The 16,432-nt window shown below is 37.5% G+C and overlaps 1 protein-coding gene across 1 annotated transcript; it reads left to right on the top strand.

The window, feature by feature from the left end:
- Positions 1-1,990: 1,990 nt before the first annotated feature.
- On the top strand, positions 1,991-15,032 carry LOC108043387 (probable sodium/potassium/calcium exchanger CG1090). The gene is made up of 7 exons (XM_044457004.1): positions 1,991-2,376; positions 6,705-6,938; positions 7,000-7,234; positions 9,352-9,641; positions 9,697-10,675; positions 10,885-11,073; positions 11,139-15,032. The coding sequence occupies exons 1-7, from the start codon at positions 2,374-2,376 to the stop codon at positions 11,147-11,149; spliced, it is 1,941 nt and encodes a 646-aa protein (XP_044312939.1). The 5' UTR covers positions 1,991-2,373; the 3' UTR covers positions 11,150-15,032.
- The last annotated feature ends 1,400 nt before the right edge of the window (positions 15,033-16,432 follow it).

The following is a 16,432-nucleotide window of genomic DNA, read 5'->3' as shown; positions in this document are numbered from 1 at the left end:
TTGCTCAGAATAATGGATGTTGGAGCTGTTTGGGGCCACTGGGGGGACATATCGGATCTTAGTGGGCGCCCACGCCCCCAATGGAATACTGTGAATACTGCTCTTGCTCTTACGGTTTGGGCTGTGGCCGTATCCCCTTAAAAATCGGTCTTTCATTTTATAATCTTTAGGGATAACTAGGAGTAAATTAAAACAAAAACACTTTCTTGGAAATTTAAAGTTAATGGCAGCACTGTTTTTTGTGTTGGGTTTATCATTCCATTTTTTATCTAAGAAACACTCAATCGGACACTTTAAAAACAAAAATATATTTATCTTTTTGCTAGGAAATGACGAACGTTCATACAGATCGACGAAAAAAATACCAGAAAATTACATCGCGTTGCCAACTACCTGAAATAAACTTTTGGTGAACCCTAGCGAAAAGAATAAAAAATTGAATCTTTTGGCGTGCGCTTCTCACTGAACATTTTAATAAATGGGGGAAAAAGTTTTTTTGTGAGGGTGTTAATCTTTTGGGGTGCCCCTTGTCAGAACAAAGTGTTTCTTAGGTCAAAAATGTACGAAAAAACATAATAAAAAACTTAGAAAAATCGCTTGTTAGAACCAAGTCCAGATATGAATTTTAAATTATCAGTAAATTAAAAAAAAAAACAACTGTTAAATTTAAATTGTATTGTTTTTTAATTTCTTTGTACAGCGGCAGACTTGACTTCCCAAGGTAGTTGATAATATTTTTTAAAGGCTCTTTCCCGCAAATACGATTTTTGAATTTTAACTGCTTGTCAACAAAACCAGCTGATTGACAGTACGACCATAGCACGTTTAATACTGATGAACTCTCGAAAATGCAGTCACACTGGAAAGATTACACTGGAAAGATGATTTGTTTTTCGATCTGAGTGCTAGGCTTTAGTACTCACCCTAGTGGCTATAGCAACAAATGAAATGAATACATAATTATAGAATAATAATTTGAAGTGAAGAACACCACAACATATTTAATTATAATAGTTATATAACAATGTACTATGTAGGCTGTCTACCTCGGTTATATATTTATAATTTATTTTCATCAAGGTGTCGTGGGCGGGGCTTAACTTTAAACCAGCAACCATAAATGTTATGTATTTATTAGATATTACTGTTTAATTCTTGTTAATTCAACTCAGAAAATAAAAGCTATTTGTTGAGTTTTTATTAAAACCTTACAAATTATCGTTATTCTATGACTTTTACCACTGTGAACGACATTCCACGTAGTGACGACGTGCACCGGGCTAATGTGCTAGTCCGAGCGGAACGGCTTATATACCAATGGAAAGGTATTGCTTTTACTAAGATGTGTGTTTACCAATATTAGTAAGGTATTTGTTATATTTTTAAGTTAAAGTTTACCTTTAAAAAATTGAGCTATATATTTTTGGCATTATTCTTATTTTTTCAAAAACTTTCCTAATTACTTTAAAAATCTTTGATAAGGTTTTTTCATTCCTTATTTATTTGGTTTTACACTCCTAAAAATGTTTATAAGCTTAAAAAAACACCAATGTAAATAGGGTGTCCATTTTAATATTCCATCAGTGTTGTTATTTTGTCTCAGCTATATACAAAACTTTTTTTCCTTTTTAAATTTCAATATTGCAATACCATCTTAATGTTTCAATTTCAATAGCAACAGTCTGTTGTTGAAAGCTCACCGCTTAGCCAAGTTATCGCCAAGAACAAGTAAGTCTATCACATTTGGGACCATGCCTAGAAAAGCGATCCATAGATGGCGCTGACAACGGCGGACAGTCCAACTACCCTACTGCCGTACCGCCCACCCGAACTTGCCCAGCACTCGCACCAAAGCCATTTCCCAGGCGTCGCGTCGCACTTTCGCATTTCCGGCCGAAGCGTTCGGCTGTGGTGGGTTTCCGATTCGTCCGCTCCAACCGTGAGAAGTTGTGCGGCAGACGAGACGACGCTGCATCAGTCCGCGCTCAGACGTCATCATCATCAGTGGCAATACAGGCTAGCTCGGTCCGCGTCCGCTCTTGGTCTCGGTCTCGTGAGGTGCTCGATTGGATCCAACACACTCGCCCACACTCGTCCGGCGAAGGAAAAAGCCTAAAACGGTCGATTAACTAAAATGATCTGCTAGTGTTACTCCGAAAAACCCAACGAATCGAAGCTTTAGTGAAGGGCCCAATGGATTAGTCGAGCTGGCCAAGAGAACTCAAACCCTCCGGCTGATTCCTCACATGTTTTCCAAGGCAACGGTTTCTTCTGTATCTGTTTTCCGCTAAAATCCAACTACCGCCTGTGATTAACGCGCCCACAAATCCGTGAAAAGTGAATCTCGAGCAGCACCAGCAGGCATCAGTGAAAATGGTAAAAAGTGATTATGAAATGGGCCGCAAGGTGGAAGCCTAATCCGCTGAGCCTTGTTTATCCCCATCCCTTGGCTTAATGCAAATTGCAAGTCAATTGTCAGCACTCGTCCCTCGTTGTAGGAATAAGGCACAAAGCAGCGCCTTTGCTTTTTCATGCCCCATTGTTTTGCGCCGCTGAAGGAAAATACGAGCGTGTGTGATGTAAGCCGAGCCACCAGGCCTCTCCTTCTCCCGCCACTTTCTCCTCGTCTATTTAGTTAGCACAGCCATTTATTTTTATAAGATGACGCCGTCATCGTGGATTCTCACCACCCCCTTCTGGCCCATCTCCTCACTGTACGGGGCAACAACAGCATCAGCAGTAACAACAACAACGGTAACTAACGGCAAAAGTCAAGCGAAAAACACTACGCCATCCCTCTCTTACAACCTTACCCAACAGCACGAGAGAGCGAGAGGGACGGTGGTGGAGGCAAGGGTGGGGGCGTAACTGTAAATCGATATTTTGCGGCATGACCGAGTGGCCCAAAAGGGGGCACTGGGCTTACGGACTGGTGTGGTGGTTTCGTTAGTCACTCAGTCAGACAGACGCCGCCGAGGTCCCGCATCCCGCCCCACATCCACCACGATGATATCCCTGTATCCCAGGGCCGTTCGTATTTTGTGGTAAAAGCCCCACTTGCTCTTGTCGCTCCCTCGCTCTCTTTGCCTCTCTTCGGAGAGAGTGAGAGTGAGAGAGAGAGAGAGACCCCATCGCTCCGGCAATTGTTTCAAATTTGCGCTGTTATCACGCCAGCAGCAGCAACAACAACAATGACAGCAAGATTTTTGTCCATAACAAAGCATTGTTGCTTAAATTTATTCTAAGACATTAATGGCTGCTGTTGCTCCTGAATTTTCAGTTTGACTTGCCAATAAAGGAGGCGGGATTCTGTCCATGATGTCTCATGACAGTTATTTGAATAGGGACTGAAGATGGTCTGAAAAACGAATCCTTGTTACTTGCCAGTGCAACCTATTTGAAATAGAATACTGTACTTTTACTTGGGTGCTTTTACTTGCGGTCTATCTCACTATTGTTTACTCAACGCTTATCTGTTCCACAGATTGGGAGACAGTAGTTGTTTTCTTAAACGAATGTAGCACACTCCCGCAGAGCATCTATTAATACCAGAATACTACTTATTTTCTGACTTAAACCTGATTTAACTGATTTAGAAATATAGAAAGATTTTAAGTCATTAAAAATATTGTTTTTATACTATGGTTTTTATGTTTTGAGACAGTATTGTTAAAACTTTATGTTGGGGCAAAGCTATTGAAGATACGGCGTTCCGAGCTTTAAGTACATATATCTCCTTTACTGCGTTGCAAGCCTCTGACGAAAATGCAACATTTTGTCTAACAGTGCAGTGCATTCGACTAGAGCGTTTTTTCTTATTTTTGTGTTCAAGTATGCGTAGACTTCAACGTTCTTGATTTGATAAACAACCAGATTTCCAAAAATATTTAATTTCAACAAGATCGAGAAGTGAATGTTGGTCTACGCTATCGATGTGGAAATTCCGTCGATTCATTTTTAAGGCATTGTACCGAAACAAGTGCACAAGAACTTGTTCATAGAAAATACCTTTAGAACCCACGCATTATTCGTGCACTCATTAAAATAAAATTCTTAAGTTTAAAAATGCAGCCATTGATTTACTAGCCTTTGGAACAAGAAAAAAATATGTTGATACAAAAAAAACACTTTCTTGATTGGAATTAAAAAAAAAAACTAGATTGAAATTTCTATGCTCACCATCCACCGAATTTGGTTAAAATATATTTCTGTGTAACCCTCGATAGAAACATATTTTATTGCAATTATTTTCTTTTGATATTTTTACACTTGTATTGCCGAATGTTATGTGGTCCTTGGTCACATGCCGATTGAAATAAAAAAAATTATAAAACATAAGGAAGGAATATAAATATAAATATAAAACATAAGGAAGGAATATTTTTTTGTAATATTGGTTAACAGAGTAACGAAAGAGTTCCTTGTTGGATACATTTACTGCGTAAGTTATTGTGTTTAGGGAAACTACTAAATAGTTTAGGAGCTTAGCTATTTATCTACCTTTAGTCATTTGAATAAATGCATGTATGTACATATATGGCCACAACCAGGCTACTTTGTGTAAAAACGTATACATATTGCTTAGCTAGGTTGGCTAGCCTTTACTGAAGTTCAGCTGCAGTTCAAACTTGGTGTCAGGTTTCTTCTGACAAGCTGACAGACAAAGACGGTACGCGCCACAAAGCCAAACCACGTCGAGCCATCGAAAAAACCTAATACGCTTCAATTTCCTAAACAAGCTGCTTTTTACACTGATAGAAAATAAAATAAATATGTGTAGTTTTTTAATCCGCATTTGACTAATAAAGTTAAAGTTTTCATACTCTTTGTTAGTCATTCTTCTCGCTGATCAATGGGATCTGAATATTTTGTATTTGCTTATTATTGCAAATGTGATTTCGTTCATTTTCCGAAAAACTGTCCCTTATTGGAAAAAAATCCTGAAATGTGTACCGGGAACGTCTGCTTATATATATATGTATACACTGCCTGGTAAGACATCTTGCCACACCACTGGGCCAACGGCGTATCTGCAGACGACACCCTGCATTTCTGTGGATTCTCATTAAGTCAGATCCTGATAATATTATGACCAGCTGTAACAACACAACAAAAAATTGAAAAATAAAAGTATATTTACAAATTTCGTAATAAATGATTTATCATGATTTAAATCCATTTAATTTCAAATACGGAACGAAGTGCAAATAATGCTTACTTCCATTGGCAATATTTTACCTGTAAATCGGGTTGAATTACCTATAAAATGGTAATCATTACTTAAAATTTACTGATTAAAATTACTTCACCAAGACTTTTTATACCCTTGCAGAGGGTATTATAATTTCAGTCAAAAGTTTGCAACGCAGTGAAGGAGACATTTCCGACCCTATAAAGTATATATATTCTTGATCAGGATCAATAGGGGAGTCGATATAGCCATGTCCGTCTGTCCGTCCGTCCGTCCCTTTCTACGCAAACTAGTCCCTCAGTTTTAAAGCTATCTGCTTGAAACTTTCCTTAAAATTGTATTTCTATTGCAGGTAGTATATAAGTCGGAACGAGCCGGATCGGGCGACTATATGATATAGCTGTCATATAACTGAACGATCGGAAAAGCCATAACTTTAGTGTTTTTAAAGTTAGGAAGTTGGGATTTTCTATGGGTTTTATTTTTGACTAATCAATCCGACCTACCGAATTTCAAAAGGATCGGCCGACTATATCTTATAGCTGCCATATAACTGAACGATTGGAAATGTCATAACTTTGGTTGGAAGTTGGGACTTTTTATGAGTATTAAGAATGCATCATATGAATAATTTTGGAGAATATAATTTACAGAATATTCTGCAAGGGTATATCAACTTCGGCTCCGCCCGAAGTTAGCTTTCCTTTCTTGTTTGTGTGTAAGCTAACTTTCTTAAAAGGGGTTTACAACAAAATTTTGAATGCGCCGGTAAATATTTTTAACCCAAACTTATTAATAGAGCGATCCAGATCAAGAATATCTAATAGGATCGACCTATTAAATACTTTTCAAAGAATAAAAGAATGAAATTTTGTTTCATGATTTTTTTATAGAGCAGGATGGGACCTAAAAGGGCCCTTAGGAAAAATCGATACAATTTAAATTTAAAGTTATTTAATTTGACGGTCGTAGTTAGTTTTATTCATTTACTAAACACAATTATTAGAAATGTACTCATATACTCTACTAATGTTTGTGAATAGTAAGTTCATACAATTTTGCAATTCTATTCTATTTTGTGAGTATAACAATTTTCAGTTCAATCTTAGTAGTGTTCCATGTTCTCAGCACTCTCTGGATTTCACATAGAATCCGATCATTTCTTATAAAATTGGTGTACAATGTCGTATATTAAATATTTAATTTTTGTATTGGCTGCAAGGGTATATAAACTAAAACTTTATTTGTACCACCAAAAAATGGTTCAACAAGCTCTTCGCCAAGAAAGTCTCTTATGCTTTAAGAAGTGATCTAAGATCGTTTAATGTCAAAACAAAAATTTAGTTAAGCTTTGTAACTAATACATTTAAAATGTATCGAAAAATCATGTATTTGAGTTAGATGGATCGGATAAGATTTTATTTAAATTTTTTATTTTAGAAGGCATAATTTTGATTTGTTGATCTATAGTTCTTTATAAGTTGGCATCACCGATCCATATTTTTTTCAACAGATTGTGCGTCGTCGATCACGCCGCGCCCGCATGTGGAACATGGGGTTGCTATTCTTAATATACTACTGCGTCAGCGTCTACTCGGCCAAGGGGGACACCAAAGAAGGACAGCCCCAGTCTCTTAATGTCGACGGCCTGGACAAGGACGCCGTCGACACGGAAGCTAACGGAGAGGATGGCGCAGGGGCGAACACTGAGGGCAGCTCTGTTCTGGAAACCACACCGGCGTTTGAGGTGAGTAGAAATGTTATTAAAAGGCTGCAGGATCACTCATGACGTTATTCCGACCCGGCAGGGACAGGTGACCACGCAATCCACTCCCGTTCATGGAGCCGTTCCCACCTGGCGTCCCAAGCGCGACAATTGCACCCCACCGGCCATCGAGCAGTTCCCAGAGCCGCTGATGAACAAGTGGGCGCGGCAGCACGGCGGCCTCATCCTGCACATCCTGGTGGCCGTCTTCACCTTCTTCGGCCTGGCCATCGTCTGTGACGAGTACTTTGTGGCCAGCCTGGATCGGTTGTGCGAGGGTGAGCTTGAAATGAGGGAATATGACCGAAATTTTTAAGGACTCTTAAATCTGTTTGTCGATCTATTTAGTATGGAAAAGTCTGATTTAAAAGATTTAGATGCCAAATTTTTAAACGTGTCTTTTGTAAGTTATGTCCAAATTCGTTGCGATACGAGCTTATTGTCTGTCCAACTCTTAATCCAGGATTGGATTCCTCATAATATTAACTTTTTATACCCTTGCAGAGGGTATTATAATTTTGGTCAAAAGTGTGCAACGCAGTAAAGGAGACATCTCCGACCCTATAAAGTATATATATTCTTGATCAGGATCACCTCCTGAGTTGATATAGCCATGTCCGTCTGTCCGTCTGTCCGTCTGTCTGTCCGTCTGTCTGTTTCTACGCGAACTAGTCTCTCAGTTTTAAAGATATCGAATTGAAACTTTGCACACACCCTTCTTTCCTTTGCACGCAGTATATAAGTCGGAACGGCCGGGATCGGACGACTATATCCTATAGCTGTCATATAACTGAACGATCGGAAATGCCATAACTTTGGTGTTTGTAAAGTTAGGAAGTTGAGATTTCCTATAGGTTTTATTTTTGGCCAATCAATCTGACCTACCGAATTTCATGAGAATCGGCCGACTATATCTTATAGCTTCCATATAACTGAACGATCGGAAATGCCATAACTTTGGTGTTTGTTAAGTTAGGAAGTTGGGATTTTCTATGGGTTTTATTTTTAGCCAATCAACCCGACCTATCAAATTTCATAAGGTTCGGCCGACTATATCCTATAGCTGCCATATAACTGAACGATTGGAAATGCCATAACTTTGGTGTTTTTAAAGTTAGGAAGTTGGGATTTTTGATGAGTACTAAGAATGCATCATATGAATAATTTTGGAGAATATAATTTACAGAGTATTCTGCAAGGGTATATCAACTTCGGCTCCGCCCGAAGTTAGCTTTCCTTTCTTGTTTTAACTTTTCTTAGTATATATTAAAGCTAAATGACCTATCAGCTAGCTGAAACGATTACTTAAGGCTGTTGTCATATTCTATGAAAGTGAGGTTTTGAAGTTTAAAGGTCACATGTTTTAAATGTTTAGTTTTTATCACCTTGTACCCTTATTTGGGCTTTTGAACACTCTAGTATCACAAAACAAGAAAGGAAAGCTAACTTCGGGCGGAGCCGAAGTTGATATACCCTTGCAGAATATTATGTACTTTTTTCTCCAAAATTATTCGTATGATGCATTCTTAATACTCAAAAAAAATCCCAACTTCCTAACTTTAAAAGCACCAAAGTTATGGCATTTCCAATCGTTCAGTTATATGGTAGCTATAGGATATAGTCGGCCGATCCTTATGAAATTTTATAGGTCGGATTGATTGGCCAAAAATAAAACCCATAGAAAATCCCAACTTAACAAACTCCAAAGTTATGGCATTTCCGACAAATCAGTTATATGGCAGCTATAGGATATAGTCGGCCGATCCCGGCCGTTTCGACATATATACTGAGTGCAAAGGAAAGAAGGGTGTGTGCAAAGTTTCAGTTCGATATCTTTAAAACTGAGAGACTAGTTTGCGTAGAAACAGACAGACGGACAGACAGACGGACAGACGGACATGGCTATATCAACTCAGGAGGTGGTCCTGATCAAGAATATATATACTTTATAGGTTCGGAGTTGTCTCCTTCACTGCGTTGCACACTTTTGACCAAAATTATAATACCCTCTGCAAGGGTATAAAAAATTACCCTTTGACTCGTTCTTGAGATAAAAACATGTTATATGTCTGTCTATAAATTAACTTCCTAAAAGAAACCGCTAGTTCGAAAATTTTCAAATCGGTATAAAACAGCATATGTTTTCAGAAAAGTTTATCTATTCTCGTTTAGACAGTACCAACTGGAGAATGTCTGTACTTTCGGTTCTCTTGATTTTTAACGTATAATATAAGGACTGTCAAACCACATGTTACAAGCGAACATCATAGAACTCCTACCAGCGTTTAATGTATAAAAACCTATATACGGGGTTTTATTGTTGTTAGCTAGTGTAATATCAGATTCTAGTCAGTAGTGCTTCCCAGGAGCGAAATTAATTCAGATTAATTTCTAGAGCTAAAGCTTTCGCCGGATGTGGCGGGAGCCACCTTTATGGCTGCCGGAAGCTCGGCACCTGAGTTGGCCACCGTGGTAATAGGCGTGTTCTTCGCCAAGGACGACATCGGCATCAGCGGTGTGATCGGCTCAGCCGTGTTCAACATCATGTTCGTGATCTCCGTATGCGCCCTCTGCTCCGGTACCGTCTGTCAGCTGAACTGGTGGCCCCTGGTGCGAGACTGCTTCTTCTACTGCGTCTCCATCCTGGTTATGCTGATAATCATTTTCAACGACGTCATATCCTGCGTAAGTGCCGTACAAAGTCCAACGGTCGTCACCTTACCTTTACTAATATTTTCAGTTCGAGTCCGTGGTAATGCTTCTCTGCTACGTGGTGTACTGCGTAGCCCTCCACTTTAACACAGAGCTGGAACGATGGGCTCTAGGTCTGAACCTACCCTTCAAGCTGCCCAGCAAGGAGGAACAATCGGCGCTGGTGACCTACAAGAACGTGCCGGAGAGCTCATACACTCAGGAAAGTAGCCAGACCCAGGGGCAGACGGCTCCAAAGGATCCCAGTGAGAGCAGACATGCGGAGCCGCAGAACGACTACCAGAACTACAGCGATCCTAATGCTAGCTGGGATCCGAACGCTGCCTGGGGCGAGGAGACCCAGCCGAAGCCAGTGGCCAACCCGCCGCCGGTGGACGACTGGGGCATGGGCCAGGCTGGCCAAGAGAATATGGGCTACCACGCCGATCAGCCCGAGTCAGTGGTCACCGGCGAGGCGACGGCGGCTGCGGCTACCAAGAGTGGGGGCCAGGTGGTTCCCACCCAGGCAGCCTCGGCCGGAGGAGTTGACTACTACAAGTCCACGGACAAGCAGCGAGAGCCACGCCGCGATCCCCTGATCCGACCCACGGAAGGAGGGCTGCCGGCACTGGTCGCCTGGTACGTGGTCTACCCGATTCACTACCTCTGCAAGAAAACAATGCCCGACTGCCGCCAGGAGCAGTATCGCAACTGGTACCCCTTCACGTTCCTGATCTCAATGGTGTGGATCTCGTTCTACTCCTACTTCATGGTGTGGATGATCACCGTGATCGGCTCCACGCTGGCCATCCCGGACACTGTGATGGGGCTGACGTTTGTGGCCGCTGGCGTGTCCGTCCCGGATGCCCTAAGCTCAATAGCCGTTATCAAAGAGGGCTACGGCGACATGGCCGTATCGAATGCCATTGGCTCAAATGTCTTTGATATACTAGTGTGCTTAGGTCTTCCCTGGTTCATACAAACGGCCATCATAAAGCCCGGCTCGCACGTCAACGTAATATCCAAGGGTATGTACTGCCTCGATATCCTGTATCTGCTTGCGTGTCTACCTCGTAGTGCTCGTCGTGTGTCCAACGTGTGGTTTGCCTGGCATGAGTGTCCTAGTCTTTCTCCTAGCTAAAGTAGCAGCACACACTGATCGTGGTCAAGTCTAATCCCTGAGTGGTCTCCCCCTCTCTCTCTCTCTCTCTCTCTCTCTCCTCCGTATCATTTTCAGGACTAGCCTACTCCACGCTGTCGCTCTTCTCCACCGTTGTCTTCTTGATCCTCTCGACGCACCTTAACGGCTGGAAGCTAGACAAGCGATTAGGCATCATCCTTATGATCTGGTATCTGTTCTTCATTACGCTGGCGTCGCTCTACGAAATGAATGTCTTTGGCTACATGAACCCACCCGAGTGCCCCAGTGAGTATGCTCCAAGGATACGATCGAATCGGTTGAGCTTCTCAATCCAAGCCATTCCGTTTCAGGCACTTACTAAAAACCCGACGATGTCAGAAACGCACTTATATTTTCATAACCAGCACCAAGTACCGTATACATATAGACATACAAGTAGAATTGTTCATAGCCGCAGCTAAAACCAACCGAAAACACTGCAACAACTCGAAGGGGAAAGGATTAAGAGTAACATTTACCTAACGTTAATTAGAGGACAAATTTAATACTCAAAGCGCGTTTTACATGAATTTTTACATTGCACCAAAGGGACGTGGAGCCGATAAACCAAAAAGATAAATTATATAAATGTACATGTATACTATATTTATTAATATGTATTTAAAAAATATTTAGGCAATTAACAAACAATATAATGGTAATTTTTTCTAAAATGAGATGCCTTTTGGCTAAATTTAATTTCATTTTTTATTAGGAAAAACTTTTTCTCTGTTTTTGATACTAAGCACAATTGAATTCGCTCACATTATTAATTAGTAAGGATTGGTCTTTACGTGCTCAAATGTTTAAAACTTCATTATGCATAAGCTACGTTTTAACAAAAGCTACATTTAACAAAATGGTCATTTTTTGAAAAAGAATATTAAACTTTGCTTAGTATCAATAGCATTTCATTCTCTTCCTTGAAAGATTTTTTAATGGAAATTATGTTTGTCTTACAATAAGATGTACGTAAATGACGTACTAAAAATTTTCGTATTTTTTCACCTTTTTCAAAAAAAATTATTATTATTATTATATTATTGAAATTTTCAAAAAGTTTCCCACTTTAGAAAGAATTACACACATGTAATAAAAGACAATTAAACATAAAGCAAATATAGCAACTGTAGATAGGGAGACAAATGTATGTAATTAAGAACAATGAGAACAAAATTAGCTATTGTTGCTAATGGTTTTAAGAAACAACGCAAGATGTCCCACACCACAATCAAATAATTATGCGATTATATTATTTTATTTAGTCGCATACATGTATGTATATACTTTTGAATCACATTGTTTTCTTACAAGTTGATTATTTATAGACCTTAGTTTTACGAATTCTTTTAAGAAGCTCCGTTAATTAAGACATACAACGCTCGTGAAAATTCCCTTTAGCTATGTATGTTTTGACCAAGAGATCGAATATTTCGAGACAGACCAGACACGCAGAGTTATGAGCTGTGGAACAAGGACAACGAATTTTGTTCAATTTTTGATCAGAAATTCTAATTTTTGAAAAAGTACGATCATAAATGATTTTTTTGTTAGATTCAACTCAATTTACAGCCGATAATTTAACGATTCCATACGAAAAACGTCCTAGGCTTTCCGATGATACAAACAAACAGTGAAGTGCAAAGAAAATTATCATGGCGGCAATTAATCGTGTCAATTTTCTATTGTAAATAACATACATATATATAAAATATTAAATATTTTATGGGACGCATACTAATACTTGAAGTCAATTTCATAACCAGCCCTGTTCCCATTCCAGATTTTTATGAAATTTTAATAATAGTTTTAAAGGTTTCAATATTTTTCTGTGGTAATTTAATGAAAATACCTTATTCGTTTCAATTCGCTTTCGTTTTTCTAAGTCGGACACGGGAACCGCACTGAAAGTTGGTAATGACATTTATTCTGAATTTACAATAACAATAATTATCTGCGTAATCCTAAATTTAATATTTATTCTTATTCAGCCAATACATGATCCCTGAAGAAAGAATATGAACGTTGTTTTGTATTCAAAGCGGGTAAAATTACTATTCAAAATCATAACAAGAGTACGCTTTTAATCTATGTTATTTGTCTCTGATTAGACAATTGAAGGCACTCGTAATATATCTTTAGCCGATTGGTCATCCGAGCTTCTAAATTTGATCAAAGTCCAGCTGATTTTCTTAATTTTAGAAGCTAAGAGACATTGAAGCTGGTGGTCAATCGAGACACAGAATCAGACGTTAGCTGAAACCAATGTCTGAGACAAGTGGTATAAATACAGTATATACCCAGACATTCACATATAGCATACCGATACTAAACATACTTACGTAGTGAGCACTGCTACATATATATGGACGCGCTCTAATCATAGTCAAATACTTAGATACATATTTATACAAAGTGAACATACATATACAAATAAACAATAAAGATTCATGTTTAAATATTTTGGAACAAACAAAACTAAGACCAAGTAACAGACTTCTATAATTTACGAAACTCAACTTCCAGAAACTAATCAATCACAAGCTAAGCATAGAAAGTCGTGTTTAAAATAATAATACCTTCCTTCAACTTTTAAGGTTCGTTGTGGTTTATTTAAAAATATATACGGCTCATTTTATGGTTAATTAAACACACAATTCCTGGCAGTTTGAGTTAAGGTCTCGATCTCGGAAACTAATAGAACTGAAAACTGATATTAAGGATGAAGATTTTGTTGATGCCCACACAACGTTTGTTTAACACACTTTTAAATGTTTTTAGACTTGATAGGTTTATACTGAAAATATCTACCGAAATTGTTGCAACACTTTTCCTAACAGACCAGTGAAAAGCGGTCTAAAACAGTAGTATAGAGTTTATTTTGTTTTTTATTCTAAAAAAAATTGGATTAGTATGTTTGATAAAAGGTACTCTTATAATAAAAAACTATTACTGTAAACTACCAGATATATTCAGTGTAATGGGCTCTTATAATCAAAAAAGGTTCCTTGAGATATTTTTAAACTCTTGTTAGGCGATATGTGTCACATCATGACATTGACTTATTCTGGGTTTCTTTTAGTTTTTAGTAGAGTACACAATATTTTATGAATTCCATTATTTAAAAGTCATATAACGATATTAATGTTCATTTTAATCAGATACAAATCTTTCAGTTATTTATTTATTTACTTTTACTTTTTTAATAATCATTGATTATTATATTATAAAAACCTTAACGGACCTTTTAAGGGGGTGGCACTACAAGTATTTAACAGAAATACATACAAACAAACATTAACCAAATCAACGTAACACAAAAAATCGTATGAACAATCGCCTGTTGAAAACACCCACTTACCCAATTATATAGTTTATTTATTGCATTATATATTACCACAAGTGGGTTGCTCTTCTTGGCACAACCCAAGTACATGGTTCTTCCCTAGTCCACAAAAATAGTCGATCCAGAATGTTTTTCAGAACGTACCACAGGGCATGTAAAACTCTTAGTTAAATTTGTAATTAATCAACACTCAATTATGATACAATATACAAACATACATATATACATACATACATATATAAACAAAACTAATTTAAAACTATAAATAGCATTTTTGTTTAAATTATCAAATATCGTTCAACAGCTAGCACGTCGTTGCAGTTTGATTAAAATTATTTTAAATAAAGATCCTTCAGAGAATTGAATCCAATATATGTACATGTTTCGTGTTACTTTGAACTGTATCTAATGCAAAATTGCACCTATAAGAGAAATATATACAACTATGCCAGCTACTTTATTTAGTGATGAGGATCCAGATTACCTACGAGTTAGGAGCAGAGGTAGATACAAAATGAATACTTCAATAAACTTTCCCTAACAACAAATACAATGTACAATAATTGTTACTTAAACTTACATACTTAAAACTAAAACATGCTATTCCAAAAAAATACAATAAATGTTTACGTCTGACATTTGTGTTAATTAGTCGTAATTGTTTAAAAAAAAACTATATTAAAACCTACCAAATTAAATTCTGAAGTGTGTTTAAAAATTAACTTCGACCGACAACTTATACTTATTGGTGAGATTAAAAATAAAACAAGAAAAACTATTGCTAATATACAAAACTGTTGTTGTTATGTTTAGTCTAATAACGAATTCTGGAAATAAATGCATAAATAGAGACAAAACAGTCAATGGGATTTCTGTCGTTTTTGTGTGTTTTCAGGGTGAGCGCCAATCGCATGAAAATGGCAAAGCCATAATATAACTATCTTATATTCTGCCTTTTGGTGCCTTTAATGCAAAACAGAAACAAAACTAAAAACAAAAAAAGTAATTTATTTTTTTTAAAAAACGACTATAAAACAAGGAGAACGGCTATAGTCGAAAGCATCGACTCTAAGATACCCGTTACTCAAAAATGCCGATGGCGCATTTCAACAACTTTATGTGGCGCCATCTACCAAACTGCAGTGCAAACTCCACAAGGTGATAGCAAGCAGTATCCCCGCGCTCGTTAATATTCTTCACGCTCTCTTCCGCTCTCTCAAAAAAAATGACTTCATCATAATGATGAAATTTAATCAATTTTTGGAGTGTCGATAGATATTGAATAAGTTTTTTAGTGCGCGTTTGACATATACCGCCCGATAATCCCACAATCGTCATGCTAAAGCCTAGTACTCAGATTAAGAAACAAGTTCGCAAGCGGAAAAACTGTAATCTTTCAGTCGTGACAGCATTTTCGGTCTTACTGTCGATCAGCTTGGTTAGTTGAGAAGCAGTTTTAGATGGACACATACTACTTACCGCTAACATGGTTTTTAATTTGTTCTAAAGAGTGAATTTAAAACTTACACTAGGGCATAGAAAGTTGTATTTTAATACTTTCATAGTTATTAAATTAATTCTAATTTTTTTAAAATCAATTTTGAGTACTTCAATTTCAGGTAACAAAAGTCTGGCTGCTACTATTATTTTTTTAGAAGTGTTTCTTAAGGCCAACAAATTTATATTTTTTAACCAAATCATAATTTTATTATGAGTCGTATGAATAGTGTTTAGTAAAAACTTAAAAATCATTGCGCAACGCTCAATCGTTAAATTTAAAAGTCTTGGCTTTCGAGTGAACTCATTACACACAAAACCCTACCATTCCAGACGGTGTGGTTAGGATAAATAATTTACTTTAAAACCGAAAATATAATTTTCTGGTGCAAAAATACAAAAAATAGCAATATAAATTAATTATATGCTATTATATTTTAATGAAGTTGTAATGCATATTTAATTTGGTAGTTGATCGTCCTTACATTTATCACATATTAGAAAACCATTTAAAGATTTTGTAAACCACTACATGTTTTAATTAATTCGCATTTCGAAACATATTTTATTTTCAAATTAAGAAAATATTTAAATATAGCTAAAAACAGCTCTATATTTATTCTTGCTCTTTCTTAACGTATCTTTACAACCACGCGCTATTTATGGCTAAGGAGATATGCATACATAAGTGTCCCCACACAGCCCTATGTTAAGGCTATGTAAAAACAAATTTTGACAATGAAATTCCTACAGTGCGAAAAA

Source organism: Drosophila rhopaloa, unplaced genomic scaffold (genome assembly GCF_018152115.1).
Source record: "Drosophila rhopaloa isolate 14029-0021.01 unplaced genomic scaffold, ASM1815211v1 contig_155, whole genome shotgun sequence".
Classification (NCBI taxonomy): Eukaryota; Metazoa; Arthropoda; class Insecta; order Diptera; family Drosophilidae; genus Drosophila; species Drosophila rhopaloa.
The sequence above is the reverse complement of the archived record's forward strand: the minus strand, read 5'-3'. Positions and strand labels throughout refer to the sequence as shown.